General features: G+C 39.1%; 3 protein-coding genes across 7 annotated transcripts in view; 1 reads left to right on the top strand and 2 right to left on the bottom strand.

Moving 5' to 3' along the window:
* zbtb24 (zinc finger and BTB domain containing 24) overlaps positions 1 to 3,202 on the bottom strand; it is an 11,514-nt gene extending 8,312 nt beyond the window's left edge. Inside the window, exons 1-2 of the mRNA XM_039785415.1 lie at positions 2,975 to 3,202; positions 313 to 1,166 (exon numbers count right to left, since the gene is read on the bottom strand). Coding sequence (XP_039641349.1) covers positions 313 to 1,166; positions 2,975 to 3,039 — 919 coding nt within the window. The 5' untranslated portion in view covers positions 3,040 to 3,202. The remainder of the gene's footprint in view (positions 1 to 312; positions 1,167 to 2,974) is intronic.
* An 11-nt stretch (positions 3,203 to 3,213) lies between these two features.
* ddo (D-aspartate oxidase) lies at positions 3,214 to 6,360 on the top strand. Its single transcript, XM_039785508.1, has 5 exons — positions 3,214 to 3,259; positions 4,736 to 4,930; positions 5,149 to 5,257; positions 5,353 to 5,529; positions 5,694 to 6,360. The coding sequence occupies exons 2-5, from the start codon at positions 4,759 to 4,761 to the stop codon at positions 6,250 to 6,252; spliced, it is 1,017 nt and encodes a 338-aa protein (XP_039641442.1). The 5' UTR covers positions 3,214 to 3,259; positions 4,736 to 4,758; the 3' UTR covers positions 6,253 to 6,360.
* A 4,007-nt stretch (positions 6,361 to 10,367) lies between these two features.
* The window catches only part of sash1b (SAM and SH3 domain containing 1b), a 61,899-nt gene continuing 56,210 nt past the window's right edge, over positions 10,368 to 16,056 (bottom strand). For all 5 annotated transcript variants that reach the window (XM_039786518.1, XM_039786517.1, XM_039786519.1 and 2 more), the window contains 4 exons: positions 14,788 to 14,994; positions 13,936 to 14,086; positions 13,174 to 13,305; positions 10,368 to 11,829 (listed from right to left, as the gene is read on the bottom strand). In XM_039786518.1, coding sequence (XP_039642452.1) covers positions 11,030 to 11,829; positions 13,174 to 13,305; positions 13,936 to 14,086; positions 14,788 to 14,994 — 1,290 coding nt within the window. In that variant the 3' untranslated portion in view covers positions 10,368 to 11,029. The remainder of the gene's footprint in view (positions 11,830 to 13,173; positions 13,306 to 13,935; positions 14,087 to 14,787; positions 14,995 to 16,056) is intronic.

Consider the following 16,056-nt stretch of genomic DNA (forward strand, 5'->3'; position numbering starts at 1 on the left):
TTCAAGAAACTAGTATGTACCGGTACTATAGTAGGACTTTTTTCTTTTTATTGCATGCTATATTATAAAATGTTTTAAGACTTTTTGTGACATACTATACTTTTCTAAAATTGTACCATGACATGTTATAGACTGTGCTTTTTATTTTTATGATTGTGACTTTTTATGAAAATGAAAGGGAAAGTATTAAAATCTTCTGGGGATGATTAAAATATAATAATGCATTTCATGTCACGTTGAGAGGCCACACAAAATGTATCTGAGGGCTGCACAGAAACTTTGCCTTAAATCATAACTCCCAAGGCAGATTACCTGTATGAGTCCTCTGGTGAATCTTTAAAAAGAGGTGATTTTTGAACACTTTGCCACAGTCCTCACAGCGGGCCTCAGTGTTGGGGTATTTCCTTTTCCTGCCTTTCTTCCCAGGCTCTTTGCTTACTGCTGTGTCGCTGACCACCTTGTAGCTCTTGTACTTCACCGGTGGCCTGATTTTGCGTTTGCTCTGCCGGCTCTGGTGGGCTTCTGGCTTGTAATCTGCATTGTCTTTGGCTTGTGACTCAGTTACTGTATCATCACAGTCCGTATCTCCAACCAGTCCCCCCTCTGAGCTATCGCATGGTGCACTTGTCCCCTCCAACTCCGTTACAAGTTCTTTTTTCTTGGGCCGTCCTCTTTTGCGTTTCGGCTGATCTGGCACCTGGGTTATGTCAGCCTTTACCTCCTGGCCTCTAACCACTGCAGCAGAGTGTGTGAGTTCGTTGAGCACCTTGACAAGATCGTTTACCTCCATAACATGAGCCGTGGCCAGAAGCTGCTCAGTGGCACTCTCCTCTACAGACACCTGGGCGCTGTAGATGAACTCCAGCACTTCTGCAAACATCGCAGCTGCCATACCATCCAGCCGGTAGGTCGACTGACTGATCTGATCTTCTGCCATGAACATGAGGGAGAAGTACTCGCTGCTTGCTGCCAGCAGGGCTTTGTGCGCCTTGAAGTGTACGTCTTCCACAACAAGAGTGATGTCGCACAGTAGGTCTCTTTTCCTGAGCTTGTCGAATTTGCTCAGGATGCTCTGCTTATGTGAATCTGAATGGAGGGCCATGAGTGATGAGGTCCTAGCTGTTGCTTTCTGAGACATCTTCCCCTCAAACCAATCCCTTCTGTTCCTGCAGGCAATGAAAAGCAACTCTCAGTTAAAACAGGGTTACAGTGCATAAGACTGAGAGAAAGAAAAAGTACAATACATTACTTTCACAACTTTTACTTCTATTTAATCAATGCATTGCCATTTAAAAAACGTATGTGAAAACAAAGCAAATAATCTTGTTTTAGGGCTGGAACGAATAATTATTGCTGTACTTTATTTAGTGATGCAATGATCATGATCAGTTGGTAGAATAACGGAAAATGAATCAACAATTTTGATAATCCATTTACCATTTTAAGTTAATTTAAAAAGTGATATCCTTTCCTATGTTTTGTATCATTATAAAGTAATTATCTTTGGGTTTTAACAACTGTGTCACAGTTTGGTATGGCAACTGCTCTGCCCATGACCGGAAAGCACTGCAGAGGGTGGTGAAAACTACCCAATGCATCATCGGTTCCTCACTCCCCTCCATCGAGACCATCCAGGGCAAGCGATGCTTGGGTAAGGCGCGCAGCATCATCAAAGACTGTTCTCACCCCAACCACAGCCTGTTCACCCCACTTCCCTCTGGAAGGCGTTACAGGTCTCTCCGCACCCGAACCAGCAGGTTCAGAGGAAGCTTCTTTCCTGCGGCTGTCACCCTACCCAACTCTAGCTCTGCATCCCGGTGGCAACCAACCACTAAGCCCCCAAACCCTCCTATCCCACCCATAGTGTCCCATTTATTTATTTACAAATGTACATACTGTAACTACACTTATACATAGCCATATTCTACTGCTCTTCATACTATTCATCTGCACATACTTATTCTCACTAGTCTTATGTTACTGTTTTTGCACTACAATGACACTGTTATCACACTGCACATAGCTGTACATACTGTACATGTCTGTCTATATGGTTCATATTGAATATCCATATTTTATTCAGTTTTTCTTATAATAAACACACTGCATTTATCTATATTATCTTTTACTACTTTTATAATGTGACTGCTGCTTCATTGCACATATCTGTACATGTTGTTCATACATTGTTCATATTACATAGCCATATTTATTCTGCTCTTATAACGGTAACTGCTAATACACTGCACACATTTATATTTAATTTATATTACTCTAAACCACCTTCTGTTAACCGACTTTACACTACTTGTCCAAATTGCACTTGTTCTGCTCTTCCTGGCTTCTGGTTGGACAAACTGCATTTCATTGTCTTTGTACTTGTACTCTGCACAATAAAGTTGAATCTAATCGAATCATCTAATCTAATCTAGACTGTTGGTTGGAATATACAAGAGATACAAAACTATGGACAATTCTCAGTTTATAGACTAAATAATTACTTTATTATTTTGAAAAATAATCAACAGATTAATTGATAATGACAACTGTAGTCTATCAATGTCATCGTTAAAATGCCCTTAATGAGCCAAAGGGCATGTTATCAAATTGCTTATCTGATCAGTTTAAACCCAAATAAAAAAAAAAACATAAGAAAAAGAATAGTCACATTTATGAAAAGCTGGAAACTGTGTGTTTGGCATTTCTCAGTCATAAAAATACAAACGATTGATAGTCAAAACTGTCAACGGGCGGATTGATCAATTGGTTTCAGCTTGCAACCACACAATATTTTAATTTACATGACTAGGCTACATCTTCCACAACTTAGTGCATGGTTTCTACAAGTATGTTGTACCTACAGTTACCACATTCATACAAAGTTTACTTGCTAGTGTTTGGTCTCGCAAGCACACTCTACCCTCTTACAGATCAGCGCTCCAGTGATGTGAACAACTTGAAGGGGGACACACACCAAGTGGTTAGCACGCTGTGGAGGAAGGTCTGGCAATGCGAGACTACAAGCAGGCTAACTTGCATGGTCTCAAACAATGCATCCGGCTGCTAGCCAGAAGAAGGCCAAAGCTAGCAGAAATAGCAACGTGTGCGCCTAAAATAATGTTTTACTCTAACTACAGTTCAGTAATGATTCTGTTTGTGACAGGACCCAAACAGAATAACCGCACAAGCCGCGGTGTAATTCAAAATAGTGAGCTTTTAGGACCTTACCTTCTACTATCGTTGGACGGACGGCGTGAATGTGAGTTGCTTATCGCGAGAGGGGTGATTCTGACGGGATTTACGCGCAGCTGATCTACGCTCTAAGCTGTGGACTCAAACGTGCTCCTTCTCTGTAAACCGACTGCATGAATGACGTTTTATAAATCACCTTTTACGTTTATTGCGTGAAACAGAAACAAGTGCCTATAATTGTTTTCGGAGATTCCTTTAAAACGTCAACACACAGCTAGTTAAGAGTAAATTATCAGAGCAAACGGGCCATTTTTATACAGTGGACATTTATATACCGTAATCGTTGTCACCCCTTAAGGGACTTTCTTTAGGACCTGCACGTCGTTTGAAGACAGAATAAACAAACAGTCCTCAGTAAAAGCTGGATATCGTGGTTATTATCGTAGACATCACAGGTGGTAGAAGGAGGAGTTTTTACAGTGACTGCATTTTTCTTTAGTAGACTTTGTCAGCCGCAAAGTTACTAAAAACTGTTTGAATACGATGAAATTATGTACACATTAGAGTAAATGGTTGGTACAGCATAGTTGATTTTGTCCATGATATATTCCGTTAAATATACCATTATTGCACGTTATATCCTATTATATGCGAGTTGAGTTGTGATGATAACAATTCCGATGTAGTCCACGAGAGCCAGTAATCCGGAGAGAATAGAAGCAGAGACAGGGTCACCTTCACTTAAAATGGCTGCACTATAACATTATTTGGACTATACATGAGTATTTCCATTTTTTTTTTGTAATGCTACTTTAAAATTGAGCTAAAGTTATCAGAGCATATTAGAATATTACAAATGATAAATGAGCTAATGCATTGGTACAAATTACAACGTCTATATACGTATAATGTCCAGCAATATATAAATAAATATTAGCTCCATTACCAACTGCAACATTAAAGTGTTCCTTTACACGTTTATGCATCAGTAAGAATTGTAATAAAAGGGCCATTCTGCTGCAAAATTAATTCTTTAACTTTCGGTAGTTCAAGAGCAATATATATATATATATATATATATATATATATATATATATATATATATATATATATATATATATATTTTTATATATATATATATATATATATATATATATATATATATAACAGTGAAGAGAAAATAATTGAAATCAGCCAATGCTGCCTTTATGCTTGTGGATTGTTGTTGAATAGAAACTTCAACAAAATGACCCAATTATACATCAAAGGAAAGCTCTCTAAACTTCAAATCACACTAGATTAAAAACACTGGACCAATCTGCAGTGCTGATAGCTTCTATGGCTGTGTGAGCTTCTCTGACCCGGTTTACAATGTCTGTTATGTAATGCATTGTTACCATGAAGTAGGTTTTTGTGTTACTGATCTTTGGGTCAGTTAAGGTGGGGGTTAGGGCTAGTAGTTGTGGATTAACGTTCAGTCATAACAAAGGTTGTCTTGCAGCAATCAAGCAACATTTGACATACAGTAATTCTCTACCTCCAGTTTGAGACGCAGGCCTGTCCAGGATGAAAAGTGTTCGGGTCGTGGTGGTGGGAGCAGGTGTGATCGGCTTCTCCACTGCGGTGTGCATCGCAGAGGCTCTTCCTTTCTGCTCAGTTACTCTGCTGGCTGAGAAGTTCAGTCCAGACACCACCAGTGATGGAGCTGCTGGGATCCTGTTTGCTGCAGAGTTTCCAGGTATGCAACAACCTCCTTCTAATACAATGCATTCCACTAACTGTAATGTGTCATATTTTAAAATTATGCAGACACAGTACACAATTTTACCAGGGTGAACATTATTTCTAATGCAAATAATAAATTCATCATCTATCCACATCCTTCATATGTACAGATGCATTACACGTTAGTTTTGCATGTTGAAGTCGACTGATTTGACTCTATTTCTCCATCAGATATTCCCATGGAAAGACAAAAACGCTGGTTCAAGTACAGCTTTGATCACCTGTTGGCCATTGCTCAATCCAAACACTCACCGGAAGCTGGAGTAATGCTGACCTCTGGGTAGCAAATGTTCTAGAAAGATGGACCATGTTACTATTAAAATAGATCTCTTTGCATCCAGTGATTTGTGTTTTTATTTGGTTTTTTTTTCCCAGCTGGCAAATTTTCAGGGACATTCCAGCCGATAAGAAGCCCTTCTGGTCAGAGTTTGTTATCGGCTTTCGAGTCATGACTGACAGTGAATTAAAAAGATTTCCAGATCACACGTTTGGCCAGGCGTTCACCACCATAAAATGTGAATGTTCCAGCTACCTGCCGTGGCTCGAGAAGAGGTTTGTCCTCTATGTTAAACTCTTATGGTCATGTCAAAGGTCATGTTAAATACCAACAAACTCAAATCATTTACAAATAATTGCAGTTCAATTTGTGTTTTGATTCCACTGAGGTGAACAGTTGAATACAGTCTTTATAACAACATAAACTCTGTTTTGTAAAGTTTCAGAAAAGCTGGAGGCCAAGTGGAACGGAGGAAACTCAACAGTCTAGAAGAATTAATCAACAGCTATGAGATCATTGTCAACTGCTCTGGTCTGGGCTCCAAAACACTGGTGGGTGACAACAAGGTGTACCCGGTCAGAGGCCAGGTCCTCAAGGTGGAGGCCCCCTGGCTGAAGCACTTCATCAGAGACGGAGACGGAAAGACCTACATCTACCCTGGCATACACAGCGTCACGGTGGGCGGCACCAGGCAGGAGGGGGACTGGCGACTACAAGCGGACGAAGGTGACACAAAAGGCATCCTGGAGCGCTGCAGCGGGCTGGAGCCGTCCATCAGCAAAGCTAAAGTTCTCAGCGAGTGGGTGGGTCTGAGGCCGGGCAGGAGGAACCCAAGGGTGGAGAAGGAGCTTGTGCAGCTGCAGGGTCGCAGGGTGCCTGTGGTCCACAACTATGGCCACGGAGGCTGGGGAGTCACCCTCGCCTGGGGTACCGCCCTGGATGCACTGGGACTGGTCAGGCAGTGCCTTCATGAAATGCCGCTACAGGCTAATCTTTGAACTCAGTCTGCCACTAAATCCTGCTTTTACTCTGTGCCCATAACACTCACCTTACAATAATTAAACAGGGGGAATTTATGTAAAAATAATAAATTTTGATGAACAGTTGTTTGGACGTATTGCGACTGGTTATGAAAGTCATAATAAATACTGCTTTTTAAATTAGGCCTACTAGTGAAGAGATCTGCTGTCGGAGAGATGACCTTAATTCAAATATACCAACATTACATGATGTGTGAGTAGAACAGTAATTAAAAGCCTTGTTAGCATTTTCACAATGTATATATATATATATAAAAGAAACCTTTATTACTTAAGTAAAAGTAAAGTAAGATAAGGTTAAAAAGAATATGCTCCTATAGTATACAATGGATGGTACAAATGCTATTGTAATACAGTGTAAAAAAATAAATAAATTTAATGAGACGAAATGTTAATTTCACTCCTTTTACACAATGCGCTTCCTGCAGGTCTATCTAGAAAAATCCTGAAGTACACACAGGAATTCAGGTTTGTAAATGATTTCTGGAGTAAAGAATGACTGAATCAACAAGAACCAGTTAGCATGACAGAAAATCCCAACACGTTATCAGAATTTCTCACCGTCAGCCCTCACCAACTTTATTAATTAAAAAAAGTGCTCATAATTTAAAATGAAGAACATTTGCATTTCATTTTGACTAGAATATAAAAAGCCTTAAATGTCGATGTTAGTCATTTTGTTAGCATTGTCTTGTGTTTTGGATTTACATTTCAAATATTCAGGAAAGATTGCCACAGAAGTGGAATACATGCAGTAAATGACACAGTTAACTGCACAGTAGTTCTTTGTTGGATTTGACACATATCCAAGAACAACTTCAAGGATAAGTGTTTACTTAGCCTTTAAATTGTCCAGATAAGCTTTTGCATCAAAGGTGTAGGACAAAATGTATCACACGATAAATGTATTATTATTGGGATGTCTATATTATGTTATAAAATAACCCAATTGGAATTGCTGGTTTTGGCCCATGTCATGAAATAAATACCTGTTATTAAAAAAAAAAAAAATTGTAAACAATTAGACAGATAAGGGATTTTATTTCAAATTAGTTTTTTTATTTCATTTATTTTTTTTATCTGTAGTGTGTCAGGAAAACAGGATGTCACATTATTTAATGACATTCTATAGCATCATGCCATCACATGCCATTCTGTGCCTTTGAATCTTACTGAGAGACCCAACCTGTTCACTTACTTGAAACCTGCCTTCCACTGAGAGACACATCTTTGTTGGAACAGAGCTCAAAACAGAAACACTTTTGTACTAAACTGCAATACAGCAATTATACTACAAAATACTTCAGTACTGCAAGAAATATCTTTAAAATATCTTCAAAAGTATTTTTTTGTGGCTATCATGGCGACCATCATTCCCAAAACTCACTGCGCAGAGCTTGAGGACCTGAGACAAGCCTTTCTGGTGGTCCAAAAACAAATGGAAGAGCTGGCCGCAGTGAATGCTGGCCTGGTGGAGGAGAAGGGAGAAATCTTGAAGGCTCTACAGTCAGAAAGAACAATACGGGAAAAGAAAGATGAAGAGATCCGCCTTCTTAAGGAAAGTTTGACCGAAGAAAAAAATCTCACAGAGGCAGTCAAAAGCCACTGGAGTTCAGAGGTCGAACAGTTCAATGCATCCATTAAAGAGGAGAACAAGAGGATGAGACAGGCCTTCCAGGACGAGGTCAATCTTATCAAACTGAAAAAAAAGGATTTGATGTTGCAAAACAAGGATTTGATGTCGAAAAAGGAGGTGATCTCCGAGAGACTGCGGCAGCTGCAGAAAAAGAGCAGAGAGATGGAGGATGGGTGGCACGTCAAGGTGGCTCAAAAGGAAGAAGAGATGGAGGTCCTCAGAGGGCACAACACCGACCTCAGCCTCAGCCTCCAGGAACTAGAGAAGAAGAGCAGAGAGATGGAGGATGGGTGGAACATCAAGGTGGCTCAAAGAGAAGAAGAACTGGAGGTCCTCAGAGGGCACAACACCGACCTCCAGGTTCTACAAGTCAGCCTCCAGGAGCTCGCCAAGAAAAGTGACAAAGAGAAGGCCAAGCTGAGAAGAGAGGAAAGAAGACAGAGAAGGAGGAACTAAAAAAACAGAAGAAAGAAAAGGAGGAGATGGAGAAAAGAGACAAGAAAGAGAGGAAGGAGGAATCAAAGAGAGAGAAGAAAGAGAAAAAGGAAAATGAGATGAGAGAGAAAAGACTGAAAAAAGAAAAGGAGGCAGAAAAGAAGCACGAGAGGAGGGAGAGGAGAGAGAAGTAACATCCTTTCTTTCCTCCTCGTCTTCACTCCTATTCCCCCAGCCCCTCCCCCCACCTACTACCCTCTACCACCAGACTTGTGTGAAGTCTTGTGTGAACCGGGCTTTCTCTTCTCCATCTATCTGCCGTCCATCCTCTCTCCCTCCTCTTCTGAGGCCACATGGCAGCTCAGTGATTGGGACTGCAGCCTCACAACAAGGAGTGATCCGGTTTATTACCACTCTCCAAAGACTTGCAGGTTCCACTAAAGAAGAATATTGTTACTCTGGGTGATCCGGTTTTCCTGACACAACAGAAAAATTATTGAAATAAAACAAAAACAAAATTGAAATTGAAAAAAATTCCCTTATCTATTTGTCTTTTAAAAATAGGATGTTTTTAAACTAACACAATCATCTTGAAAACTCAACAGCAAAGGTTTTAAATATTTACCTTTTTTTATTTTCTGTAAACTGGAGCCGGTCTCTCATTTCCAACTTAACACCATATGAAGTGGTTCTGGAGTCTGAAGGCTTTACTGCAGCTGCTACCTTTCATACAGCAGGGACATTCTGCCCTCCGTTAAATCAACTTCACACTTTGGAATAGTTCAGCTTGTCGATGAGAAGATATGTGTTTTAGGAATTACGTATTTAACTGAAATCTTTTGTCAAGATAAATCTTTCTCAATTTTAACTTTTGATTCCATGATTGAAAGGTTAAACATTTCAATGGATAAAACACCAACACTAAAAAGCTCTCAGGGCTGAAAAATCCTGCTACTGTAATAGCAGAGACTGGTATATATAATATATATCAGGGGTGCCCTGGTAGCTAAACAGCAGCTTTAAAGTTGTTTTTAAAATGTCAAACTACCATACATTGGATCAAAAATAAAATGGCTTAATTTATTTAAAAAGAAATGCTACATTAAAAAATGTGACTATCAGTTTCTCTCAAAGAGACCACACAAATATCAGATAAGTCATACATTTTGCTAAATTGGAATTACAAGGATATATTATGAAGAATGTCAAAGTAAACATTCTTAATATTTGTAGGGAGTCAACCATCCTTTTTTTTTTTAACAACATACAAACAGTTGAAACCTGGGTGGAAGTCCTGTGTTTGACCCATTCATCCATCACCTGTAGCAACACTAATATGCTACAGGTCAATTTCATATACCTTCAAGTAGGGAAACGACAATAGAGGAAAGATTCACACTATATATTCACATTATATATACTCACTCCAGGTCTAACATTGGATATTCTTACCAAATCTGAAGTAAAATGTTCTAGCTCTCTTGCCACACACACACACACACACACACACACACACACACACACACACACACACACACACACACACACACACACACACACACACACACACACACACACACACACACACACACACACACACACACACACACACACAGTATAATTCAACCACTCCTACGTCCACCTACATTGTATACTGAGCTATGGATCGCTTAAAAATCTATATAAAATGTGTAAAGATTCCAACCAGTTGAAATAAAAATGATTGAATTTTTAAACGGCCTAAGGCGTAATCTACTTTTGATTTCACTTGTTTGACTTCAGGCGTCACTAGGTCTTCTTAGTTTATTTATCTGAAGAGATCTTTTTCTGTTTATTTAGGTTTTTTTTAATGTGGAATTTAAATATTAGAAATCACAGACCCATCTGTTGTTTTGTGCAGTTTTTTCAGTCCTTTGTCTGCAGCACCTTTCTGTTGAAAAAACGGTACTGCGGACCTAAAATTGTGACTCGTGAGTTGAGTGTATTTTAATCAGAATCACAATCATAATCAGAATACTTTATTGATTTGTTCAGGGAAATTGTTAAGTTGCAGTTGCTCAGTCAAATATAAGTAAGAAAAAATTGTGTATAAAAGTAACATAGCTGAAAAGTTAAATTAATGAATAGGAAAATGTTAACATCATGTTAACATCTAAGACAAATGCTGGGTGGAATGCAATTGTTCAACCGATAAATTGCTAAACTTTCTTTCATCACTGTGTAAATTATACCTCTGTGCATTAAAACTGCCAATAGTTTACTGTATCAACCGTATATATTACATTATATCTAGTATTTTCAAGTGCTTCATTAATTGCTATCACTACTTGCAGCTGAATTACATGGATATCAACTTTTTTCCCCCCACAAAGTATATATACAGTCCATCCAACTAATATACACTTAAAACAGTTTGAAAATGTTGAGTTACAGTAAGTCAAGCAATGAATCATTTATTAACAAAGGCTTTGTTTGATGCAAAATGAACGGCCGGTCGATGCTGCTCGTGTCACTGTTGGACCCAGTTGCAGTCTACTCTACAAACTAGATCCGACTGGAATATTCCAGACATTTTGTTGGAAATAAGAGTTTGAAAAAAAAAACTGTATGGTAAACTGTACTTTTGAGTCCATTACCTTGTCAGAAAGTGGCTCCATTTTGAGATCAATACCCTGCATCTGGTGTCTTTTCTTTTATCGGGGAACCCAGATTTACGGAGTTTATGGATGTCTTCTTGTTTCTTTGCATTTTCAGCCGGCGGGCTTCAGAATTGGCTGAAACTGAACGACCCGTATGATCCTCTGACGAGATGTGGTTTGTGCAGTTGTACATGCAGGCAGTCTCTGTTAGTACAGGCTCCGGGTGGGGCTTTGGTAAGGAAGGTGTAGATAAAGGATGATTTGACCTTTCTGCTGGGACTGGGGGTGGCGGGCAGAGGTGTGTGATTTGTGTCGTTTCTGCTTGTTTCGGGGCAAACACATTTGCAGTGTCTGTGTTGAAAGTGCTGCGGACAGCATTAAATGATGCGGTTGAAGATTGGGTGGACGGAAACATGACCTCACAACGGTTTTGAGGATTTGTCTTTATCTTGACGCTAGGGGTTAAATTCCAGCTTTTAGGGTCGATGAGTTTTCTCTCCTGCTCTTTGTGGACGACAGTCAGGGAGAAGCTCCGCCTCAGCAGATCTGGTGCTGGGTTTCTTCTTAGCTCCATGCAGCTCCGGCTCCTAGCAATGGTTCCACTGGGAAGATGACCTTTTGCTGGGCTTCGGAGACTTAAGCTGTGCTTAGGCCTTAGTGGTGGTGAGATACATGGCAGGCATCCAGGTTGACTTTGGAGTGAAGTCTTATTAGAGCTGATGGTCAGGGTTTGGGGGAGGGCAGGGTACTCTGGGGACGGTAGGTGGCTTGACTCAAAACCGGAGGAGGACCTGCTCATGGATGAAGAGGTCTTTTTTTCCCTTCCTGAAATAAACAAGTGAAGTGTGTGCAGATCATGCAGATGCTGGGACATGTATTTGAATTAAACAGAACAACAGCAGAGCGCTTAGTGTTGGAAAAGAGTGGCCATTGTGAAAAGGATGCCCAAGAAAAGAACATAACAAAATCTAAATGTGTGCAACAAATGAATGATGAATGAAAGAAAGGAAGCAAGCAGTCAAGTCTGGTAAAGCATGGAGCAATTTATTCCTCACGCTCAACCATGACAGAAGCACACTTCAGAAAATGCTGAGACTTCAGACCTGCCACACTTCTGTCAGAAGTGTTAGAATGAGTTTAACTTCAACCTTTAACTGTGTTAAACCATTTCAAAGGTTGTCCTAAGTCTGCATTTTAGTGCATTTACAAATTATACAAAATGTCATATTTTAACAAGTAGAATTACTATTTAGTAAATATTTTAATTCTTCTGCCTTATGCAGTTTTTTTTTTTTAGGCACATGATAAAATATTGTGCAACATTATATTTTACTGGACTAAAAAAATATACACACAAACAGCAAAATCTTGAGAGAAATACACTGTACAAGTGTGGCTGATCGGACATCGTTCTCTAACCACTGGACCTTTTGACATTCACAAGAACCCTCATTTACAGTAAGCACAACTCTTCGCATTTTGACAATTTTTAGACTTAAGCCAAACCAAATACACAATAAGAATGATGTAGCTATGAATAAAGCAAGCATTCGTAGTAAAAATTTACTGCAATTACTGAGAAAGATTATTTGTTTTTAAACTATGTAAATCTTGTCACACGTCGGTTCAACAGTCACCATTTCCAGCAAACGCAAAAACCACCACACAACTCACAACTGCAGATCTATTTGTGAGTAGACCTGCAAGCTGCTCCACATATAGTTTGTTCAAGGGTGTGAAAGATGTCTTTAGGTCAGTTTAACAGGATGTAAGTGAACTTTCTAGTCCCATAATAACAGAGAAACTTGTGTTATTACATTTTGAATATAATATAATGTAATGCTTGTAAAGAAAGGCAATGTCAGTTCTCAAAAGCCCTTAACAGACAAAAAAGTGACTGCAAAAGAGTTGGATTCAATGATGCAGAAACAGAAGAAAGTATGACTTGGAAGAAGAAGATGCTTGGAAAAAAAAAAAAAAAAAAAGCACCAGAAGTAATAGTCACGATAGAGTCTTTCCAGAAGAGCATGAAAACTGAATTTGGTGGCTTGGAATGCTCAAGCATCAAGAAGGACTGAAGACCACACAAGTCTTTCTAGTGAAGGATGAGGCAGAAGAGGGCAGAAGAGGAGGAGGACAGTGTTCACAGGCGACTCAGGCTGTCATTACCGTTCTCCAGGTTCTCGGAACTCTCGTAGCAGCCGGAGTCTCGCGGGGAGTCTCCCGCGAGTCCACGCCTGTCCAGGAGCAGCTTCTCCTGTGAGCCTCCAGACTGACTGCCTCGCTCCGGGTCGCTGCTTCCTGCAATGCCCAACACCACCAACAGGGGGCAGACAGTCACATCTTATGCTCTCAAGTAGGACTGGGCAATAGACTACCTTTATATCAATATATGAGGCTAGATATCGTCTTACATTTTGGATATGCTAATATCGTAATATGACACAAGTGTTGTCTCCTACAAGCCTACATAACAGTAAAGTGATGTCATTTTCTGAACTTAGCAGACGGTTTCAGATGTTCTATTATTTGCCTTTACCCGGAAATAACTAAATCAAGACATCCCAACTGTGACATTATTCGTGATAGTAGGGGAAGGAGTTTCAAAATCAGCTGCACTGACAGAAAAAAAGAAGTAATAAGTTGAAACTAACCTTCACAGATACTGTATATCACTGACATATACCGTATATTTATAGTAACCTCTAAGTGGCCTTCTTTGCATGATTGTCTGTAATCTATCCTTTTCCTTAAGTGATGGTTATTTTATCATAAATGAGAATTTCCAGCCTTTGTGTCCTTCAACATCTCAACCTTGTATAAATATTAGTAAATTTGACAGATGTGTCTCTTTGACCGGTCCTTGACTATATTTATGTGTTCCTTAGTGCTCAGGTGAGATCTAACAGCCTGTGGATTAACCTGACCCACCATCATACTCCTGCAGCAGCTCCACAGCGGTGAGCAGCACAGCTCTGTGCTGGGGGTCTCTGATGTTCAGCTCGTCCAGGTCCTCCTCCTCTAGCAGTTTGAATGTGTCCAGATCCTCATAGCCGTTAAAAAGGAAGGTGGGGAGATGCTCCTGTGTAGAGGTTGGATGATGCACACACAGATCAATACAAATCTATGGAAGCAATTCATTTGACCATGCACAATTTCAGAACTGCTTAACAGCATTTTGACCTGTAGCTAGATGAGATGCTTGTTTTAACTCAAAGATTCAGCATTCAGTAAGTTTTCTCCAATTTGTCAAACTGCAAATGTTGAAAAGTAACAGTTTGACATTTTGGGACATACACATGAGAAGAACAATACCAATAGCATATCTGCATAGTAAATATGAGGCTAGAGCCAGCAGATGACTAGCTTAGCGCCTGGTCAAGAAACTGTTGAGTCTGTGGATTGTGTTTTACAGAGCAAGGATAGCCTTAGTTCCCCTTTGTTTCCAGCCTTTATGCTAAGCTAACCGTCTCCTGGTTTGAGCTTGATATTTAGCATACAGACATGAGAGTGGCATGGATCTTCTCATCTAACTCTTGTTCTTTAAATACAGATAGAACCAACTTTAACCCATCCATCACCCACTGGTATGTATTCCTTTCATCTAAAACTCATAAATTTGAGAACTAAACGGTCTTCCGTATATGGAAAATCCCAGTTCTGGTTTTGTTTACAAGTCAACGTTATGTCTTTGTTTGTGTCATTTGAAATCCCTCCACTTGTGTGTGTGTGTGTGTGTGTGTGTGGTTGTGACAGATTTTGATAATGTAGTAAGTTTATTACTTTGAGGTTGATGCGATCAAGGAGCTCCTCTACAGAGGTGGGTTTGGGTTGCCGGACCTTCCTCCTCCTGCGCGTCTTTTTGGGCTTCACCTCCTCTTCATTCAGGACATCCACATAAATGAACTTGAAGGTTCCGACTTTACCGTTGAGCATCCCCATCCATGTACCCATCGGAGGCTTACTAATCACATCGATGACGTCTCCACTCTGCAAGACCAGACCAGTGGAATCTTTAGAGGATATCAGCTCATCTCTATGCATTACCTCATTACCTCACACATTACAATATTGGGTAACAATTTACTTGAAGGTATCTACATAAGAGTGACATGACACTGTCATGACACTTTTATGTTTCTGACATGTTCATGACAGTGTCATGTCACTCTTATGTAGATGCCTTCAAGTAAATTGTAACCCAATATTGCACGATTATGTTGCACACTGTTTACTTCATACATACATACATATATACATACATACATACATATATATATACATACATATACTATATATATACATATATATATATACATATATATACATATACATATACATATAATATATATACATATACATATATATATATACATATACATACATATATACATACATATAATACATATACCAGCATAATATGTATGTAATATTGTAGTATATGTAATATATAATAATGTATACATAATATATGTATGTGCGTAATACTGTACGTAATACATATGTATGTAATGGTAATGTAGCATATGTAATGTCGTAAATATAATAATATGTATGCGTAATATTATGTCAATACGTACTAATAATAATAATAAATTACTAATAACATATATGCATAATATATACGTAATATATATGCGTAATATATAGCGCGTAATATGCACGTAATAATAATACGTAATAATGATAATGCATGTATATGCATATGTAATATGTGTATGTACATATGCACGTCTACGTAATAATATGTATGCAGGCATACATATGCATATGCACGTACGTAATCGCATGCGATATGCATATGCAATACGTATGCATGCACGTATGTAATACGCATGCGCTAATATACGTAATACATGTAATGCGTACGCTATGCACATGCATATATGCATGTACGTATGTACATGCATATACGTAATAATGCATGCATGTAATATGCATGCAATATGTAATATATATGCGTACATGTATATGCATGTAGCAATACGTATATGCGTAATAATACATGTAATACGTAATGCGTAATAATACGTATGTATACGCATATGCTAT

Source organism: Perca fluviatilis, chromosome 20 (genome assembly GCF_010015445.1).
Source record: "Perca fluviatilis chromosome 20, GENO_Pfluv_1.0, whole genome shotgun sequence".
Classification (NCBI taxonomy): Eukaryota; Metazoa; Chordata; class Actinopteri; order Perciformes; family Percidae; genus Perca; species Perca fluviatilis.

Excerpts from the sequence above, each read along its gene's own strand:
- ddo (XM_039785508.1), top strand. The coding sequence starts at position 4,759 with ATGAAAAGTGTTCGGGTCGTGGTGGTGGGAGCAGGTGTGATCGGCTTC. Across the intron at positions 4,931-5,148 it reads GTTTGCTGCAGAGTTTCCAG|ATATTCCCATGGAAAGACAA; the intron begins GTATGCAACAAC and ends TTTCTCCATCAG. Across the intron at positions 5,530-5,693 it reads CTGCCGTGGCTCGAGAAGAG|TTTCAGAAAAGCTGGAGGCC; the intron begins GTTTGTCCTCTA and ends TGTTTTGTAAAG.